This window comes from Falco cherrug, chromosome Z (genome assembly GCF_023634085.1).
Source record: "Falco cherrug isolate bFalChe1 chromosome Z, bFalChe1.pri, whole genome shotgun sequence".
In the NCBI taxonomy this organism is placed as follows: domain Eukaryota; kingdom Metazoa; phylum Chordata; class Aves; order Falconiformes; family Falconidae; genus Falco; species Falco cherrug.
In genome coordinates, this window is record NC_073720.1 from 74,800,234 (window position 1) to 74,822,018 (window position 21,785).

Sequence of the window (21,785 nt, forward strand, 5' to 3'; positions counted from 1 at the left end):
TTGTACTAAACAACACAGCTTTGCTGGTAATTAGAACTAATCCAAACATTATCTTAATTTCTCTTTGGACAACTTGTATTTTTGGAAGCTTTGGAATTTGAGCTTGCTTATCTCAAGCTGGGCATGCACAGATGTCACTGCAAAATCTTGAAGGTGGGTCAACAATTCACATAGGTGAAAGTCTATATAGGCAGAGTTTTAAGAAGTAAGCAAATGCTAAGTAAAGTTCTCTATGTATCTTCAGTAGGCTATCCCTCATGGCTTTGCTGGAAGTTCTGTTTTTTATATATTTTTCATAAATATTTGATGTCCAGCCTGAACTCTCCTATCTCTTTACTAAGGGAAAGGGGTACACTACACACTGACTATATTCATAGCATTTTAAATGCTTTTTTTTATATTGGGAAGCTTTACAGGATATTCAGGACTTTATGGCAGCAGAGTACTCTTTTCTTTTAAACTTAACCTTGCTCCACAGAATGCAGGTGTTTGTAATACCAGTATATTGATTTGAATTTATGGCTTATGTAAAGTAGTACATCCTTCCGTATAAATTTTTTAGGATCCAGGCCTGCAAAGATTTACACACACAGAGTCATTGTGTATCCTGGTCCCAAGAAATCAGAAACAAGACTCCCATTGATTGCAGTGGAGCCAGGACTCCTGCTGCTGCTTCCAGGGAGAGTAGCACTGCACGGCTGAAAGTTTATGAGATTTTGTAAGATGTAGGGTCTGAGGCCAGCTTTTTGGCATGAGATGTCAGAACTTTTCCACCTTTGCTCTATTCTTCCCACATTCTGGGATACTTGTGATTTATTGACAACAACAACAAAAAAATCCTTCTGTCTTAGTGACCTTGAGATTCGATAAATTTGAAAAACCCAAAGGCAAATACTGAGAAAAGGATATGCTATTTAGAATTCATACCAAGTATTTTTTCATAAACTGTAGCCTGTATTTGTTGTGTTAGGAGAGGGGGAAGTTGTCTGCACATACATGAACACACATACACTTATATGCAAGTCAGAATTTCTGCAAGTACAAAACTTCATGACTGTGACATCTGTCATCAGCTCAGTTCTGAGTTTAGCATAAAGCCAATGCAATCTCTGAGACTGATTGAAGCCTTCAAGAAAAAACTGACGAGGGCTGATCCTGCCACAAAGACGATTTTCTGCAGAGACATTATTTTTAAATCTAAACAGCAAATGGGACAGAAGTTCACATCTGGAGACCTGAATGCTGTAATTTTTATTCTGGTTGAAGCTGACCTTTTGCCATGAGGTCTGGGAATTTGTCTAGATCAGGTTTGGTTGTTCTCTGTTTGAAATGAAATTAATGTAACGTAGACATTTATCTCTGTCTGCAGGTCTGGTTAATAGTGGGTATGATGTGGACATAATGCTCTGTACAGCACAGCCCTGCAGAAATGACCCTGATGGATTCATACCAAACCACAGGTGCTGGCTCGCCCATTTTCTGGGGAAGCCGGGACCTAGGTCCAGCTCTAAATCATATGGCTGTCTTTCACCGTTGAGCAAAACCTGTGCTTTGCCTAGCCGCGAAGTTTAGGATTGGCTTGGCTCCTGATCTTTGCGGTGTATGCTCCTCTCTGCTCTGAATTACAGAGACAGCAGACCTGTGTTTGGGCTGTGGTTGTTCTGACCCAAGGAAGGCTTGCAATAGGCTGCGTTACAAAACAAAAAAGTATCAAAAGCAAGCTTTCCAGGGTGTTTCCCAAGTTTACATTTGCCTGTTGACTTTTTGTTTATTGCAGACTAGATGAGGTGTTGGTTGCTCTCAGAAAATAAAGACCCTGATTTGTAAATGGCATGAGGTTTTCCTGATGAACTTGCCAAGCGGGTTGGAGCATAGACCCCATGTTCAGCATTGGTGCTGTGAAGAATTGGCTTTTTGCCCACTTGCAATTTATTGTGCTGCCTGATGCTTCCCTATCTCCTCAGGCTGGAGAAAAGCTACAAATATCCCCCTTTTCTCCTCTCACAGGACTCCCTTCCACCAGTAGGTCTGGTTTCTCCTTGACTGATTTGCCTTCAGCTCAGATGAAGGGGGGATGTCTGCCATGCCTTGCTTAGCTAGGCTTGTCTGTCTTTGCTGACCTTCACTGCAATAGCCAAAGCAGGAATCTAAGTGTGCTGAACTAAAAAAATCACCTATCCTACAGTCTGCTGTGGAATACTGACACCACTTTGCTTCAATAGAAAGGGAATCCCATTCCCTGCCAGTGCCAGGAGCAATTTTCTCATTTAATCCTCTTCATATGACTAATCCACACACGGGCCTTGAATTATCTTGCAGTTGTATCAACACTTACACAGCACTATGTGTTTATACGGACAGAGAGTGCCAGCTTACCTCTGCCAAAACACATAGATTTTGTTAATGAAAGGATTTCTCCTTAAGGGCAAAATTAATTGAACAGAGCTAGCAACTTTGTTTTGGGAACTCTGTTCTATTCAGTGTTAATTATTCATATTGAAACAGGCAGAAACCACCAGAACGGCTTTATAACCTGGAGATAGTCCCTATAAACACTAATTAATGATCACATTGTTATCTTAAGATGCACAGTGTTTCCACCTGAAAAAATAGACAGCAGATATGAGGGAGAGAGCTCAGGTGACTTGAGTAAAAGATGCAGAGACCAGTGTCTCTGAGCAGTGACCACATTCACAGAGTTCCTAGATTTAAGGATGTGTATTCTCTCTGGGGAGTATCTGATTGCTTCTCATCTCTGAGACCTCTCTGGAGGGCTAGGGGATCTGCAAGAAAGATATTTTTTCACCAAGATCTTTTTGGCACACACATATCATATTCTTGCCTCAACCTGTACTACCAGATTTGAGCTTTCCTCACTTTATGCAGTGGACTTAAGAAAGGGAAGGCTTGTTTTGGGATCAGACATTATATCTGGCTTGAAGTCTTTTTTCCTACAGACATCAGTATTGCCTAGGTTTTTCTTGATGCACAAATGGTACTGGAACAGTGATTTGTGTCCAGGGGAGGATGAGTCCAGTAAAAATGATTGCTTCCCGTCAGATTTTTGTTACTGGGAAGCTTTAGAAGCTGTTAGAGAGCGCACTATTTTTCATAGGCATGACAATGGATGTTAGACCAGAGTCTTTCTGGTCTTAGCATCAAGCTGGATCAGAGTGCTCTTTCACAGACATCCATACAGTGAGCTGTACTCAAAGGAGTGCATATATGCAGGTGCCTAAAGGGAAAGAGGCAGCAGGCAGGAGCTGGCCACAGTCAGCAGAGAAAGGAGCATCATCCAATGCTGACCATGTATAGCTGTGGGTCTGTTGCCCATGGTTAGCTCCTCATTATCACATACACTTGACTTGAAATTGTGGTATCAGCCCTCCAGGCTTTAGCTAGGAGTGCTGTGCTGGCTGGAGCAAAGGGAATTTTTTCTTTGAATCTCAACAGCAAAATTTCTGGAAAAGAAATGAGCTTTAATAGAACAAAATCACATTGAATTCCGCTAATAATAATTTTGGATTGGAAAAGTTGAAGGGAATGTTCTGATAATGTCAAAGCAATATTTTAAAAGTAATCTAAAGGAGATATTTGTGGGGAGTACTTTTGTTTGTTTGTTGGGATTGTTTTTTGTTGTTGGTTTTTGGTTTCTTTTTTTTTTTTTTTAAAGGCCTCCAGCTGGCGCTGAAACTTCTGAGTTTGAAAAAAAAAAAAAGGTTTCTTCTTAAACAGTTGGTCAATTCAGAAAGTTTCAGTTTGGATTCAGCATGGTAGAATCCCCTGCTCCACCTTTGATTATTCATTTTCACCAGTGAATCAAAACAGTATTATTTACTCTGCTCTAATGCTGGCAGTGTTCTCAGCCTCTTTCAGATGGAACAACATGCAGCAATAATTTTTGCCTCCTTCCCTTCCCTGGCCAGCACCATTACTGGCCACCCATGGTCTGTAAGGATCATATGTGGCTGGCTTCTAAGCTCACTAGCAGTGGAGGCCCAAGGAAAGTATCACTGAAAAATCAATTAATTTGAAGCACTTGACTTTCATTTTTACCATGCTCTCTGCCTGACACTGTCTAATAACCCCATTGTCCAAAAATGGTGTTATTTCTGGTAGCATTTTTAGTGCTTTGTGGCAAATGTCTGCCCTGACTGACTTCCGACACACACAGTCTGAGTTCACCACGTTGACGCAGGGTGTAAGGTCCTGATCCTGCAAGCACACATGGATTTTTTTCTAAGGGATTGGTGGCCTTGCTTGCAGTATTTGCAGATGTGCTGTGAAAGTTCTCCTTTGACATCAGACTGAATTTATCCCTTTTAGTCTATAGATTAGAAGAGGATCCTTCTTGATGCTGGATGAGAGAAAAGAGTTGCTTTCCTTTTATTTCCACTTTCAATTAGAGCTTTTAAATACTCTGAACACTGTCTACAGCTTTCAGCTCTGACATTTCCTCTGTAGGAGTTGTAACGAGTAGACAAAAGGCAGACAAGCAGGCTACAGCCTCCGTGGTAGGTCCTGCGTTTGTTTCTATTTGGCAAATGTTTGGCACACTGTGAAGACAAATCAATAAAGTAATCACAGTACTTCCAGCTTTGTGAATTCTAAACCCTGATGTATAAAATAAATGAAGAAAATAAACTGTGTGTGATCTTTCAGTACCTCCTCCATATGTCTCATTATAATTTCCTCATTGCATTCAACAGTGCTTAAGAGTAGTGCGTGTAGTCCTTTAAATACTACAGAAAAGGAGACCTAGAGTATCACAGCACTGCAGGGCTTGCACATACAGTTAGAGCAAGTATTTTCCGGATTTCATCCTCAGCCAGGAAGACCAGAAACTACCGTTTCTCTTCTTGTCTCTTTTAAATGATAGCAAATACTCTCTCCAAATTCTTTGACTCCATGAGCTGGAGATTCAAAAAGGACCCCAAATAGCACTAGATTTACACCACAATCTGTAGCAGCAAAAATCGGAATATTTTTTTATGTTCATTAAAGGGCTATTTTCTTCCCAGGTTGGTGTAAGTGGAAACTATCTATCTTAACTCTCTCAGTTTACTAACCCCTTGACGACCTCCAGCTTCTGTAACAAAAAATACAGACTGAAATAACAGCAACAGAGAATTTCCAGATGTCAGCCCTGTTCTGGGTGTGCAACTACATGTGGTATTTAACAGCTTCATCACTTTACCCCATCTCACTGGTAAGTTAACAATACCTAACAATATAAAATTTCCTAACCTGGTCAGCAGAAGGAAGCATTTATCCTGTATCCCCACCAATTTGTTTATGAACCCCTATTTCTTCAGTGATAAAGATGCTTCTATAACTTAGTGTAGCATGTTAACATGAAACCTCTTGCAACGTAACAAAAACTGAGCAGCATAACAATGTATTAAAAAAACCTGTCAGTGTTAAGTAACCCCATTTGCTTTAAATCGAACAACAGTTGTACTACCCTCCAGAGAAATATGATGATGAAGACCTTCTGCTGGTACTAAGCAGTATCTTTCCTTTTAAGCCATAGGATGCTTACAAACCACAATGTAATGCTGTCTAGGGTTAATCACACTGGCTAAAGAGCAGTACAGTCATTGTAGTATGGGGTTATGCTTGAGCAAATAGATAGCATCTTTCTCAGCAGGGCTAATTAGCTTAACCAAATCCCTCCTGCCCCCAAAAGGTACCATATTGCTGCCAGTGCCGGAGTAGACTCATCCATAGCCAGAGGGAATCTGTAGCTAGTGATGCATTACACACTACTGGAATACTCAAAAAGGAAGCTGAACTTACTTGTCACGTCTGAGAATGGGACCTGTTTTTGCATTTGCCTCCTCTTTTCCCTCCACCTGTTCTTCTCCCTTTGTTCTCCCACCTACGAACAACCAAATGTTCTACTGCTACACCTTTTTTTCCTAAATCACGGCAAACCTATCATTCCCAGCAAATGCCTGACTGCTGTGAATGGCAGTGCTGTTACAAAGTAGAAACTCTGCAAAAACTGGAACATTAAGAAGACAGTTTGTGATGCTCTGTACCCAGAGTATGGCCCACATTTTTGTAGTTTTGTGACAGACACTAACAGATGCATCACCACAGCCCCATGAAGCAGGGTAATGCTATTTTTCCTAAATTACAGATGTAAAACATACGAAAAAACTTGGACCCACAGTTATTTAGGTAGGTATACTTCCTGTCTAAATCAAGGGGATAACATCTCTGCATACCTTTGTAGATCTGGAGATGAGGGACATTTTGTGCGGTCATGCTCAACCATGTGGAGCAGCACAAATTGGAATACCAGGACTGGAGTGGAATCTTTATTAGTGCTCAGTGAGTCCAGACAGCTTGCGTGCTTACACTGGGATGAATTGCTGTGTATAAAAGACAGAAGCCAATTCCCTTCTTTCTGAGGCCCTAGGTTTGCAGGCCAGTGTCTGAGCAGCAATACAGCTTCTCTCTACCATTGATTGGGAGTGACCCAATCTCTCTCTCTGCCAGATGATTATTCCCTTTATTCTTTTCTGCATTATATGCTGGGAAGTTCCATCCTTCAAGTCTGATATAGCAAACTTCATTTCTATGCAAGTATCTCCTCACAAGCCTCATCTGAGAAGGTGTCTCACTAGACTAGTCACTGTCAACTAGACACTTATGACAATCAAGCAGGTACTTTTTCTGTTACAGGTAAATGTGGATGATGTTTTGCACAGCTATGCCATATTCGGTGTTTTGTAAATTCCTTTAGGGACCAGCCTGTGTGTCCCCCATGAGCAGTTACAGAGGATTCATATGTGACTGTGCACAGTGCAGTGGACATCTGAACAGACCTTTTGCAGCAGATGGGAGCTGAAAATGGAGATCTTGGGACAGCAAAACCTGTTGTTAGTTTCTTGCTCCTTTTTAGTTTTTAACTCCTACAGTTATTAGCCTACAAGGTTTCTTCCTGTAACTCAAAAATACCATAGTGTGAAGTAAAAAGTGTTGCTGAGTTGGTATGAATTCTGAGGGACCAAGGGCAGGTTGCAGAGGTCCTGTGGGAAAGTAAAGGACTGTCTGAAAATGAACTGCTCCTACCCCTCAGTAAACTACTGGCACACCTTCTATTACCGGAAGGGTACAGAACTACTAAAATATAGGGAAAAGACCAAAAACCCTCGAGAGGGCTGGCCTCCCACATGCTGAATACACCCTTAACCCTTTAAGTCATAGACCTCCAGGAAACCATTCCAAAAGAGTTTCAGGGGAGTGTCACACTATCTCACCAGCTGCTAAGAATTTGTTTTCTTCCTACATGCTATGAAGGTGGGTGGGGGGAAGAAAAGCAAAGCATCAACGTTTCATAATTTTCCCTAGAGATTTAAAAAGTGTAGATGCATGGAAATGTTTTGTTTCTGAAACTTTAGTAACAACAGCGGTATCAAAAATGTCTAGTCTGGTTTTGGTGTTTTCTTGGATGACTCAGTTCTGTGCAGTGGAGGAGTTTTCAGCTGAAAACCTCCTCATTGCTATACAATTAAATGAGGTGGAATGAACATAAGAGTATGTCACAGGCCATGGTATGCACCAGGAAATAGAGTATGCACCTGATGTGTCCAAGCACTAAATTAGTCACACATGATAATGCTGTTGTCATTTCATGATCTTCAGACACTTCTGCTAACTCAGGGTTATTATCCTTTCTTTTGCCATGTCAAGACACCTTCTGAATTAGGAAGGTCCTTGAAAAAACAAAGAAATTGAAATAGTTATGATCACTTCTCTCAGCTGAATCAATTCTAGTCCTTCAGTGACAGTAACATACCAGTTCTCCAGCCATTCACAGAGTCTTCTAGAACAGAAAAAACTGCCTTTTGTCAAACGCAAATAGGAAAGAAACAAACGCTGAAGCCCTGCATACTGCAAAACTTTCAGTACTAAATTACAAAGCAGCAAAGCAGGGCACATGGCCGTTTTCCCTTTCTGTGATGCTAAAAAGTACCATACTGCAAAGGCTCAGATACATACGTGTGTGTGCATGTACTTTATTTATCTGTATGGCTACTGGGTGAAAAGAGCAGAGGGAGGGTACTTACATAGCAATGGGCAATTTGTGATGAGTTTCTTAAATGGTTGAGTTTAAACTGAATTTTTAAACTTCCAAGAATGAGGCTTATAATGCCTGGCTATGTTACCCATCCTATCACTGTTCTAAGCTCAGGTAAGTATAATATCTTGGGAAAAAATTACATGAGGGGGTTTTCTTTTTTTCCTTTTTCCTCTGCAAGTCAGACTACGGCAAGCTGCTTCCAGTCCTCAAATACAGAGGACACTGTCTGTGATAAGCCCTGGAAGAAAACTGCACACTGTTTATTTTGGCAGTCCTTAGATTCTTTAGTGGTTATTTTTCAGGAATTATATATGTCATATAGAATACATTCTTCATTTAGGAAATTAGTTGACCTGGGACATACTGCCTTGCTGAACAAAGCCAATCCTTTATCTTCTGCAAATATGAAAAGATGCCATGTGATCCTAGAGCAACAGGATCCTAGAGCAACAGGTAGTTGGCAAAGTATCACATGAGAAGGAAAAGGAAAAGAGAAATAAGACAGTAACAGATATAAAGAGTTAATATGTGTTGAAGCATCTAATAGAAATAACAATCAGAGTAGCACAGCACAGCACTGGAGGAAAGGAAAAAAAACCCAACTGTGGAGTTAGTACTTTAATTCTTTTAGTGAGAGAGGCAGCTCCAGTGTGGTACGTCGGTGAGATCACAGAGCATCTTGAAGAGTGGTAGTTAGAGAGAAACACAGTAAAAAGACACAGAAGTAGGCGCAGTGAAAAGGCAGATTTATTTACTAGTAATACTGTACAGAGAAAAAAAAAGGAGAGAAGCCACAGTTACAGCATGGCTGTTGCTGGCAGTGTTCTTGGTTTTTTATTTTTGTTGGGTTTTTTTTTGTACTCATTTTTTTAATTTGAAGAAAAAAACATAACAGTCAAAAAAGTACACTTCAGGTTACAAAGTACAGCAGCTATCCCCAGCAATTCTAATTCAGTGTTAGCACAGCAGTTTTTCCCCAACAAAATGGGATTTTATTTACATTAGCTCACAAAGAAAGTGGGAGACTAAAGCTTAAAAAAAATCTCAACCACAACCTACATTCACCATAAAAGCTGCATTTTACACAACATTTTCTTGAACCCCTATGAAGAGTCATTCTTCATCTATGGAATGAACGTAGTCGAGAGGGGCAGGACACCTTTAGAAATGTGTTCTTTGCTTTTGTCTTGACCTGCTCTTTCTTGGCTACCTTTGCTGCACTCAGATTCCAGTGGCTACTGGAAAAGCAAAAAGCTTTTATCTCATAGATTTATCTCCTGTACCTGCTCCGAAGCAGTGCTTACATCCATACTTGCAAAACAACAGGGACAAAATTTGCCCCCATCATCAGTGAAGCACCTTAATCATAGATACAGCCTATCTTAACATCTCCTGAAATCTATCCCTAAGCACAGTGCTTAAGTATGTACTACACTTCAAGCAAGTGCTTAAGATGAGCAAAGCTTACGCACTGCATTTAATTGGGACTTTACACAGCTGCACAAAACTGTCTTTATTTTTGAGTTTGCTTCTCTGACCAGCAGATTTTCTTGGAGGGAGACCAGTAGCTTCTTGGCAGCTGATTTTACTGAGAATGCCTTTGTGTGCTGGATCAGTCTGTGGGGAAGTTCACGTTTTCTCCTGGCTCCATAAACCTGCCAATAGCAACCAGACAATTATGGGGTGGCTTTACTTCTGCTCCTGTAAGTGGCTTCTGGATGCTGGTATTTTATGATCTTGGGTATATCTAGCTCATACAGGCTTAGGGGAATTAGTGTGTCCCCATAGGAATGGGAAGAGGCAGCAGTTTTACCTAAACAGTAAGATTTTAGTGGAACCCACTAAACCCACGGGCAACCCATGGGATGCCGGATCAATAAATAGCGAGAGTGCTCCTCTATGTCCAATCAATCTGCCCTAGGAATCTGGAAAAATGCAGGAAGGTGTCCAGACACTGAGGACAGGATACCATAATTTCTTTTCAGTTGGGAGTCACACCAACAGGCCTGAGGTGAGGTTTTTAACTCCAGTCTCTCTTTTCTTCCCTCTGTTTTTGCTCATAAGAGACTTTAAAAAGGGAAGCAGAGAAAGAAGAGAGAAAGGAGTAGCTAAGCAATGGTGTCCAGAATGAGAGCAAATACAGAGACAGGGAACTGGCAGAGTATGGAGCAGAGGTATGCAGAGGGAAAACTTTGGAAGAAAAACTTACAGTACCTCTTCTATGTTGTGTTCGTGTGCAGGTATGAAATTCAGCCCCCACCCTCTTCAGGCACTGGGAGTTTTGAGAGTTCCCAGAGGGTATTTGTCTACTTTCAAACACAGTCAGCAAAGAGATCATGCTCTAAACCCATCTCTGCAGAAAAGTGCACCAATTTCACAACACTGTTTAAAAATCTATCGAATTAAAGGAATGAGAAGACACAGTTAAAGCAGCAGCATAAGCCTTGCTTGTAGCATATTGTTTAAAGACCAGGCCCTATATAAGCATTTGTGCATGTGCTTAAATTTCAGTTTTCTGGGTCATCCCATTAAACTAACAAGGGCTGCCTGGGTGCTTAGTTTTATGCTCATGGGCAAGTCTTTTGGTCTTATAGACCTACTGAATAGATATGCAAGGTCTAAATTCAGATATGAATCATTAACATACCAATGCAAGTTAAAAATGTACAAATATACCCAAACTGGTGGACTTGGTTACTTAGCTAATTCTAAAAAATAATTAAAAAAAAAAGTTTTTTTCTTTCAGTTGCTAAAGTAAATTAATTCTTAAAACAAACCCCTAAATCCTCCCTTGAAAAGAATTTGAGAAATAATTGCAGGAAAGCTTTGCAATACAGTAACGGCAAACCCCCTCAAAATAAAAGAAGCTTTTGCAAACTAGAGGAAGGGACTCAGAATTCTTCACAAGCTTTCCCTTAAGAAAATTGGCCTATGCTTAATCCACTGAACAACCTAAGTGAAGCCACCACAGGAAAAAAGCTATAGATTTTGCAAGACTCTTTGAACCCATGAGGAAAAAGGCTCAGTTTTATAATGGTTTGATTTTAAATACAAGTGGGACATTTTTAAGAACTTCATGCACCCTTGTCACTATTTACAAGCTAAGTTATTATTATAAATTTATATTACAAGTTTGATTTATATTCTCTTTGGACTAGATGTCAATCCATTTATTAAACTGAATATATTCAGCCATTTTATACAACTTACTCTTTTACATACAAAAATTACAATCCACATTTTTGTTGGATATTGTCATAGCCTGTGACCTCTGATTAAGCTCAGAACTCGTTTACTCTTGTTACCCAGAAGATTCATGAAACGTCATCTGAGCAAATCCTAAACTTCCTGATAGACAGAAAGAACTGGTTGAAACTGAGTGAGTTCAGAAAAAATAGAGACACCACAGCTCAGCCTGTGGGGAAATCCTCTACTTTGTCTAAATGATTTTGTTCTACTCTTTCCAGTGGCACTATCTCTTGGATTTTGAAATCTGATGTTGGAGAAAGTAAAACAAAGTGAAAAAACATATAGTTCTCCTATTTAGCCATACCTCTACTGAAAATAGGTAGCTATTGCCTACCACGTTGGCCTTCTAGATAAAGAAGTGTGTCTAGCTATAGAAAGCACAGGTCCACTTTTTTCTGTGAAATACGTTTACTCATTTAGCTGTGTTTGTAGCAGGTATATTGGATTCTACTCTTCTAACTTTACTCTTTAAAAAGTGTTGTGATCCTGCTTCCTAGAGAAAATTGTGGTTAGGTCTACAAAAGATCCCAAGAAGCTGAGCATTGTCATAAACATATGAAAAAGTTCAAAGGCTCAACGTAATGGGAAGGATGATATTCAGAAACTCAATCTCCATTTAGGGTTTGTATCTCATTACAAAAATATTTACTCCTTAAAAAAATACATGAATGTAAAATACTACATTATTATATCCCCACTTACTTTCCAAGTATGCCATTTGGATGTTGGACTAAATAAAAAGGTAGAACACCTTTTATTTCTCTAGCAACTCCGTATGCTATCTATCTTCTCCAATTAATTTGTATCTCTGTAATTTTAAGCACAAAGAATCAGTAATGAACTTAGGTGCTATGGCAGGGGTCTAATATATTAGCTGTCAGGGAAGTGCCACTTAGTATTTGCCTGTGGATACCACTGCCGTGATAGCAATGCTGACTTGGGAACTGATCCTACCAGATGGTAAGCACCATTTCATTTTGTGTTTTTCTCATCAGAAGTAGCAGTGCTCAGAGTTAGCCTCTAGGACTGGAACACCCTGGGCAAACTCAGCAGTGCGTAAAGTTGTTAGAGGTACACAAATAACACCCAGACTACACCCTGTTAATCATTCATGCCCTGGTCTTGCAGACACCTACACACATTCTCCCTGTGAGTAGTCCTGTTGACTGAAATAGGTCTATGCACAGCAGAATTAGGTGTATGCATTTTTGTTTGCAGGGCTGAAGTCTTCTATTGCACCAGTAGAGGTACGCTTCATGGAGAAGGGGCTTCTGCACACTTCTCTTGCTGGGGATTGAAAGATAATGTTGTGTTTATACAGCTTTGGAATACAGCCTGCACTTTTTGGAAAAAAATATATAAAGGAAAGATACAAAAAGAAGAAGGAAACCTAAGAGTGCTAAGGCAAACTGTCAAATGGCACATCATACCTACTTTGTCATTCATTTAGATAACATCACAAAGGCAGACCAGAGGAGTTCTGTAAACATATACCATACAGTACATCAGCCACGGGAAATTAAAAAAAGAAAACAACCCTGTAATTCTTTTCTTTCTGTATTGATGTTCTTGTAATTGAAAGAGATTGCCTAGCCACTAATCATAATGCTGTGTTTTTTGATTTGTATTTTTCTTCTGTTAAAAAAAAAAGAAAGAATGGAAGTAAAATGCAGTGGTTTGCAAAAGAAACAGTCCCTGAATGCAAACGAGGGACGACATGGTAAGTGAGTTCATAGAAACTTAGAAAATACAAAATATAAAAAAGTTTTGTAGGTTACTTTTTCCCAGTCTAGGAAAAGATACACTGAAAAGAGGTTTTTTTTTGTTTTTCTTAAAAAAGTTAAGGCGAGCAGTTTGTTGTGGCAAAATGCTATCACTGAACCAGTTTCTGAGTCTACTTTTTTGCATCCCCTCATGCTGAAATTGAAAATGTACATGTGATGGCATAAGTTAAACAGACAGGGAGTTTGCTTAAAACAATAAAAAAAAACCCCGCCTGTAATGATCCTTACAAAAATCTCTCTCTGCTTGACCACAGAGTGGACCTCTTCCTTCATGCCTGATTGTGCATGAATTTCCACAGGCAGCTTCCTATCTGAGGGTGAGGGGAGAACTGACCCCTTCAAAGCCCAAAGCAGCCCTGGAAAACCAGTTTACATTCATAAGCCTAGGCTAACGCATCTGAATTCCCCTGTAACTTGGCTGCTGGTTAATGGCTAGAAGGGACAAGCCGAAGTCCAGGCACGGCTCCTGTGCTTGTGGAGGTGGATGATTGGAGTAAGCGTGTTTCAGCTGACATAGCTAAGGCCCTCCGAGTTCAGACTGATTTGCTCCTGTTTCACATTTTTCCTAACCTCAGACATGGAACTGCCCTTGACCCGTAAAGACAAACCCTATGCAGACAAACCTTAAGCTTTTCTGAATCTATCGGGGCCCATTAACCATGGAGTTCATATGAAGACATAAAAAACACTGGCCTTCCTAGGCACTCAAATGTTAGCTACAAGTATTGAGCAGTAGGTATTCAACAGGTTTAAGGTTTAAGGCTTGTGCTCTACTTCTAACCACTAAAGGGCCACTTCTGGACTCCTGCCTGTCACCATCTCCCCGCCACATTGTGCCTTAGATGTTGCAGTGGTCCCAGACATGTTCTGGTCCCAGTCTCAGCAAACATCTCCCAAAGCTGGCCACTGAGGGAGTCATCCCCAAAATGCTGAGTCTGTGCTGAACCAGAAGGTCATCTGACGGGAGCATGTGGCTGAAGAGGTGCATGGACAGAGTAGGTTAGGGTAAAGACGACACCCCAGATTTCCCGAGCAGAAGTCTTTGGGAAAAAATTTCCATAGGAGAGAGGAGCAGCAGAAGGAAAAAGGTTGGGCTGGGAAGACACTGAGAAGCCAGGGTGACCATGATGGTGACATCACACCTGGAGAGGAAAGGGTGGTAAGCAACGAGATGACTGGCCAGACCTGGAGGAGATGGCTGAAAGGTTTGTTTTGAAGTGTTACCGGTGAAGTGAACAGGCCCCAGAGTGAGAGAACTATTGCAAAGCATGCCCGGCTCCCAGGGTAGAGGCAAGACAGAAAGGGCTTCACCCTTCACATTGCAGTGCTTTGGGGTCCTAAACATGCCTGGGGACAGCCTCGCCAGGCCACCTTAGGGTTGAAAAATCAGGGTCTTGTTTTAAGAAATGTTGCGATTTGTAAATGCTTAGACTTTCTGGGAAAAAAAAGGAAAAAAACACACAAGCCAACCAAAAAAACCCAAAACATGGGTTGCTATTTTCCAACAAACAGCCATCAGACCTATTGTCACAACATGGGGCTCTGCAGCCATTCCTCTCTTTGATAAAACTTAACCACCTAAGCCTGAGTCAAGAGATGATGTGCAGAGCTTCTGTGGGTGAGTTTGGTCCTTCTCCCATCCGAAAGCCTCCAGAGGAAGTGGAGGGAGTGTGAGGAAGTCTATTAATCTGGCCAGGCCACTGAAGCAGATATGGAGGCCAGCAAAATTTCTGCAGGTGTCGTACAGATTGGCTGTCCTTTCCTGCTCTCTGCTTGCTTTTTTTTCCTGACTGTCATCTGGGCAGTGGTAAAAAGTTACATCGACCAGCTCCATACCGATGGCTGAGTGACCTAACACAGGAACTACTTTTTGCATTTTTTGTCTGTGTATGTTTTCAGTGTGCCTCATATTACCACCACCATGACAAGTGTCTTTTTTACTGGCACAGAAAGAAAAGAGTACAGAGCAAGAACTCTGTTTAATCAGATGCTCTGAACTAACAATGCAGTAAAAGCACCATCGAAGAAAGAACAGAAATACCATAGGAACCACCTCAGACTGAAAAGAGGCTTTTTGTTGTTTTCTCTTTTTTCTTTTCTTTTTTCTTTTCTTTTTTTTTTTGTTTTTCTTTTTTACTTTTTAAATTTTGTTTTTCAGTTGCTGTTACTGGGTTTTGGTCTGATAGTTTCAAAGACACTTCAAAATAATCTTCAGTACTTTTTAGCACTATCAGAAAATATAAATCCTGATTTTTAATCTCACTTTTGTAGTTATAAATCCAGACCAACTCCACTAGAACAAGTGAAGCTACACTTAAGCAAACCTGGTGTGAGACAAGAATCAGGCTCATAATATATTACCATGAAAAAGCTGGCTGCTTTTTCATTGTAGTTAGAAGAATCAAAGGACCAAGGAACAAAGAAACATCTACTGATTCTGGATGCCTTCACCTTTTTACGTTTTCACCTAGAGTTGTTTTTAACGGGCCTGATTTTCAGAGGGCTGATGAGGAAAAAAATACTGGAAATCAGGCCTCTTTGAAGTGTGCCACACCAGAAAATGGAGCATCCAAAACCACCAGCAGTTTCTGAAAATGTTAGCCTTGCAGCAGTAGGATCTTCACCTTAAACAGCTGCTCCAATAAAACTCCAGTGGGCCTCCATGGAAGCTTTACCTGGGTAAGCAGGGCAGGATCAGATCCATTGCCTGTCATTACATAGGTGCACTGGAGGTACACTGTATGAGAAATTATGCTTCCCTAAGAATTACAAAATAAAATTGGCCCTGCCCTCATTCCCAGGACGGAGAATTTTGTCACTGAATCCAGTGGGAACAGGGTCAGACTGTGAGAGAAGTTCATTTATATTCTAAGGAAATAGAAAACACTATCTCTTATCTACTGGAGTTCAGCAGGAAAACTTCATGTATAAACATTGGCAGAGTTACTGAAAGGCAAGTAATTAGATCAGTGACTCCATTTCAGTTGGTGTGACAGCTGCATCTTTTTCATGTCAAGTTAATTTCAACTGCAATTTGGGGAGATGAAGTACACATACAATACTGTAATCTGGAAGATTTATATAAGGCAAAATCATCATTCATACATTTTCTAGAAAGAATAATTAAGGTCCACTTTTGGTATCACCAATAAGCAGAAATGGCTGATGGGTTTTTCTGACACTGCAAACTAAACTGGAAAGTTACTATGAAACAAAACTATGTGAACTTTTTTTGGAAAGACTTGTCTGAATTTTAGCTAATTAAAACAGTGAAATGATCTAAGCCTTCCCCCAAGAAATAAAAAATCGGATCTATAAAATAATGTTTAAATGTGATTTTTCTTAAAAAAGAGAAGCAACATTTTTTAAGGCTCTCATATCTGGCTGCTGTGAAACACTCCCACAAAATCCTAGGAATCTGATCAAGCCCGCCAGATATCCAAAGAAAAATGTAAAAAGTGTTTTCATTATATATATTATATATATTATATATATAAATCAAATAAATATGAAAACATTTGTTCCATTTCCCATTTATCTCTCACTCTGCAATATTAAGGAAAAAAAAAACCCCAAATCAGCAACAACCAAAAAAAACCCCCCAAAACTCCCATCCCCTCCCCAAACCCCGAATAGTACGTCTGATGGGAAAATAACCATGCGTTCCTCTTCCTGAAGAACTAGAAAGCAAAGCAACCCAACTGCAAGGCAATGGAGGCATTCACTTCCAGTTCACAGTATTGCAGTTAGAAGTACAGTGAGGTCTAGGTAAGTGATGGAGCAGGAGCTGCCTGGAGGAGGGAAGGAGGAGGTGTTCACATGACAATACAGCATTGACAGCGCTTTTTCTTTTGTGTACCTGGGGCAGCTTCCAAGGGCAGGCTCTCTTCCTTCCCTTCGGGAGAGGAGGGCTCTGTCGTATCCGACAAGGGCCTACCGGAGACCAGCTCAGCAGCGTTTCCATCCATTGTGGAGACATCTGTCACTGTCTTCTCCCGCAATGACTTCTCATCGTCTTCATCAATCAGGACGAGCTCTGCCTTGATGGTCTCGTCATAGCCCAGCACTTTCTTCGTCTCCTCCTCATCATCAATGTTCTGGTAGCCCATAAATATCATTGTCACTGGCTGCTCTGCACTGGCCTCTGGGGCTTTGCCACCACAGGGTTTATCTTGGGGATGAGGGTTCACAGCATGCCCTTTGCTGGGTTTGTGTACCATTTCCAGCTTTGCCTCCTTGAAGAGCATTTGCTCCTTCATATGGCTAAGGTTTCCATCAGCTACCACATTTCTGTCTGACACAGTCACTGTTTCATACCCTCCTTTTACATTTGATTGTCCAGCTTTTTGCATAAGTTCATCTACGTCCTTTGAGCTTAATTTATGTACTCCATTTTCTACCACTGTGCCACCAGAGTGAACCTCATAGACTACCTTGGTACCATCATCATAGACTTTGAATCCTCTTTGATGGGCCTCATCTGGGCCAATAGGTGAAGCAGAGACAATCTTGGTCTCTCCTGTCTGTTTGTCTTTCTCCACATTAATTTCCATGGTGCACAAAGCTTGAATGAAAACAAGAGAGGAAGTGCATGTTACAACAAAAAAAGCCAGTGAATGGTTAATTGCCAAATAGACAAAGAAAACTACTGTGCCCCTTTTCCTACCTCCTGCTTCTAAAGGGCCAAGCATTCTGCGTTAGAGGTGGGATGCAACTCTGTGGACAGCGATGGTTGTTACACCACAGCTTTTTATGCACCTGGAGGCTAGGCATACCTGTGGCAAACAGGACCTAGTCTTCCAGCTCACACCGTGTGGAGATGTCTGATCAATTAGGAGCGCCAAGAACACTTGGGTTAGGTGTGTTTTAGGCAAACGGAGGTGACAGCATGCAGGTTGCCCACAACCTTTCCATTCTGAACTTGCCTCAAATTCAGAGAGAAACTCCAAGAGCCTTTCTAGTCTCTTTTCCTTCTCTGCCCTCAAACTGCCAGTTAGGTGGTAATAACTTTTGTTTGTTGCAAGTAACACATGGACTGCTTTATTATCAACGCTCATTCTTGCTTAACTCTTCCACCTGTAGTATTCAAAATGCTTTAGAGAGGTGAAGAAACATTTTTTACCCCTGTTCTACAGGTAGGAAAACAAAATCACACAGGAGTGGGATGATTTCTCCCACAGACGCATGACAAGGCAGCTGTCTCAGCTTCCACACCAAGGCATTAACCATGACCTCTGCTTGCAGATTAAGAGAATGTACAAAACGGCCAAGAAGTGCTCCCTCATTTATTTTAATTAGGCCCTAAGCATTGTTGCCAAAGTTGAAGAAAAAAGTAATAATGAACTGATTTTCAAAGTGTCATGAAAAAACTGGTAAAAAAATGCATGTGAGGGATGCTGCTTTAAGATAGCAAAGAAGCTTTTCTAGTGATTCAGAAGGAAACAATAACAAGATGAAGACTGTGGAGACCACACAGTAGGAATAGACAAGCAGTCTACACCGCCGTAACACCCATTTTAAGATACCGTGTCATCTCACTAGGCAGCTTTTCAAAGAAAAATGTGCAAAGGTGTCACAGATTTTCCAGAAGTAGACATCTGTTTAAGCATTCCTTTTATGCAGATGAAGACATTTTGGCTCCCCGACAGACATCCACAGACACTTAATTACAAATTACCACAGGCAGTGACAAGTGTTTGTGAAACTTAGGGTGACCACATCCACCAATGAACCTCAATGGTATAATCACAATTTGTCTTACCTGCAGACACTACAAACTGACATGTTTTTTCTTTTCCCTGACTTATTTTCAACTGAGTACAGAATATCCTTGCCCGAGAACCGATGTAGCTTGGTATGCTTGTATTTATTAAATCATGATTAAAAATTACTCTTACTTTAATATATTCCCTCAGTCTTATTATTCACACATAGTAGAATTTTTCTTCTGTATCCTTAAAGCAGAGTATTTAATCATCAATGGGAAGTTTATCATGACATACATCATGACCCCCCTTATAGCTCTAGACAGAAAATTCATGTGTTGCTTAGTGGGCAATCTATTGCATGTATTGCAGACTGGCCCTTGAAGTTATCTCCTCTGGCCCCCAGGAATGCAGTCTGGAAGGCAGCCCAGCCAGATGCAGGGTCTGGACATCTACATGCTGTGTGCATCTGCTCAGACCTTGGTCAGTCCAGCAGGGCTGTTTAGGTGAAGTGCAATGCCACACAAACACTTGTGTGGAGCAGGAGGATGGAGGTGCCAGTGGTTGAAGGAGCATTGCTACCTCTGAGAGCAAGGCATTGCTGAAGGCTGGAGTGGGCTGCAGAACCAGGGACCTCACCCTGGCCGTTGCAAACTATGGGAATATGCCTAAGGACTGTGTTTTACCACTGCTTTGGGGAGGTTTATGGACCCGCTGTGTCCATAGCTGTCATGACCCTGAGCACAGGATGCCCATTTCCATAATGAAGTAGGGATGTCAGTTTTCTGATCTTCCTCGCCACGCTGGAATTTTCATGCCTGGCTATCCCACAGCAGCCTGAGCAGCCAGGAGGAGGCTTTAGGAGTGAGAGCTGGGCTCTGCTCTCAGCTGTATGGTAGCAGACTGAGGGGCAGCCAGCATGGAATGAAATAGGAGAGATTTATATAGGCTGAAAATAAGGAAAAAAGCTGTCACCCCAGGGCTGGTAGCTATTAAGCCCTGAAGCAGGTTGCTCTGAGAAGTTGTGGCAAGCTGCACCGTGGTGCAGCTCAGAGAGCAGCTAGGATGGATTACTTACTTGGGACCATCCTAGCACAGGAGCTGGTAGACAAGTGCCCTTCAAGTCTCATGCAAGTACCTCTGCCCTGAAACCTTTAATCTAATTTATAGAGGTACTGAAACAAAAAGATGCAGGTGCCACCACTAACACTCTGGAATTGATTCCCTTCTAGGTGCAGTTTCTTGGGTGGATGTTAGGGGAAGGAGGAAAGGAAGAGGAATTTTGTTTATTGCCTTGGCCTCTGGGCTGTGGGTGAGTGGGCTACGAACATCACTTGATCTTGCTAGGGGTGCTCAGGCAGATATTGTTGAATAACTTCCCACATTTCAGAGGTAAAAATAGAGGTTGGCTAGTCTATAGGGAAGATGCTATAACTGCCACACTGGCATGTTTTTGAGTGGTGGACAGCTGAACTGAAGTAAAGCTGAACTATCAGGGAGCAACAGTATGTCCAGAAAATCATCTCTGATGTGCAGTGGTTCTTGATTTGTTCTGAGCACCACAGCCCTGCACAGAGAGCACTGCAAGCCTACTGACTGGCTATCTGCTACCTTCTTGGTGAAAAGCAGCATCCTGAGCAACCCTGGATCTCCTGTGCTTCTCCTCTTTGAAAAGTAAAAATACTATCTGGGGCTTGACTTTTCAATAAAGGCTACTGATTTTCCTGTGAAATAGTTGAATGCCATGTTATTGCACATATTTTTAGTGCAAAAGAGGGTGCAATCTGCCAGACCCTCCTTGTTTTGATGAACGAATTTTATTCAGTAGTGTGCATGAAAAGGCTTGTTTAATGGGCCTTAATTAAGAATTCAGAAGCCAATAGGGAAAATCTGATAGTTAAATCACATGGACCTGGCCATATTTAGGAAGAGTTGTAGGATGCATCTTTTTATCAATGGTATGGAGTACTGACAAGTAACAACATCTTACTTATTAGGCAGACTTTGGGCAAAAAGTTCTAGTATTGCTTGGAAGACTCTGTCCCGCTGGCTGATCTGATCTAGAAAATTAACAGGTCTGGTCCTTGTGTATTTTATGTTTGGCTAATTTGCTTAAGCATTTGCCACTGTCAGTGTTTTCTTTTAGTTTCTTCTACCATGGCTTCAGCAGTAGTGTTTTTAGATACTGGCATTACATGTAGTTTATGACCTGCCCCAGGTATCATATTAAAGTTACTTGTGCAGGTAAATGCTTAAACATACATGAGTGTCTTAGAAAGCTGTTCACTAGTGAAATACATTGCCATGGGAGGAATAATAGAACATGGCTTATCTGCCTGTATGCATACTGTTTGTTCTCTGCAGAAAAATTTACCAGCCCATCTTGTCAAAGTAGCTGAAAAATGAACTAATGTTTATTTCTAAAAGGTCTTTAAGCAGAGCTTATTTACTACAAAATGTACTCTATTAACACAATACAAAACTGTCTGACAATGGAGTTGAAACTGAAAGCAGTACTTGAAGATGACAACCTGTATTCATGAGTACAAGTTTTCTGCACAAGCTTTAATTACAGTGTAAAATGATGCAGTGCTTCACAAAAACCAGATCCCAACATGCAGACAAAAGCATCTAGCTTCTGCCTGTTATGTGGATTCAGAGGCTGTTCTTTAAAAAAAATAATCTCAATATACTTTCAGTTTTTTAAAGATGTATGCTTACAGTCTATCTTCGAGCACATACACTGTTACCTTTTGTTTAACCTATTGCACGCACATGATACTCTTACCAAGGACCACATGAACAAGGCTTCTTGGTCAGCTGAAGAATCAAAGAAATTATTGCTTCTTTGGTGTTGACAAAATGGCACAAAACACACAGGGGGAAACTTGCTTTTAAGACAGATGAGGGTAAGCATTCATGGAAGGAAAGCTTTTGGAATGGCTTCTGAAC

At 41.0% G+C, this 21,785-nt stretch overlaps 1 protein-coding gene across 2 annotated transcripts in view; it reads right to left on the reverse strand.

Annotated features, from left to right (window-relative positions):
* The window catches only part of PALM2AKAP2 (PALM2 and AKAP2 fusion), a 274,674-nt gene that overhangs the window by 128,115 nt on the left and 124,774 nt on the right, over positions 1-21,785 (reverse strand). The window contains exon 7 of one of the 2 annotated variants that reach the window (XM_055699085.1): positions 16,988-17,692. The exons of the other annotated variant lie outside the window; for it this stretch is intronic. Within the exon in view, the coding sequence (XP_055555060.1) occupies positions 16,988-17,692 (705 nt within the window). The remainder of the gene's footprint in view (positions 1-16,987; positions 17,693-21,785) is intronic. 2 annotated transcript variants of the gene reach the window in all.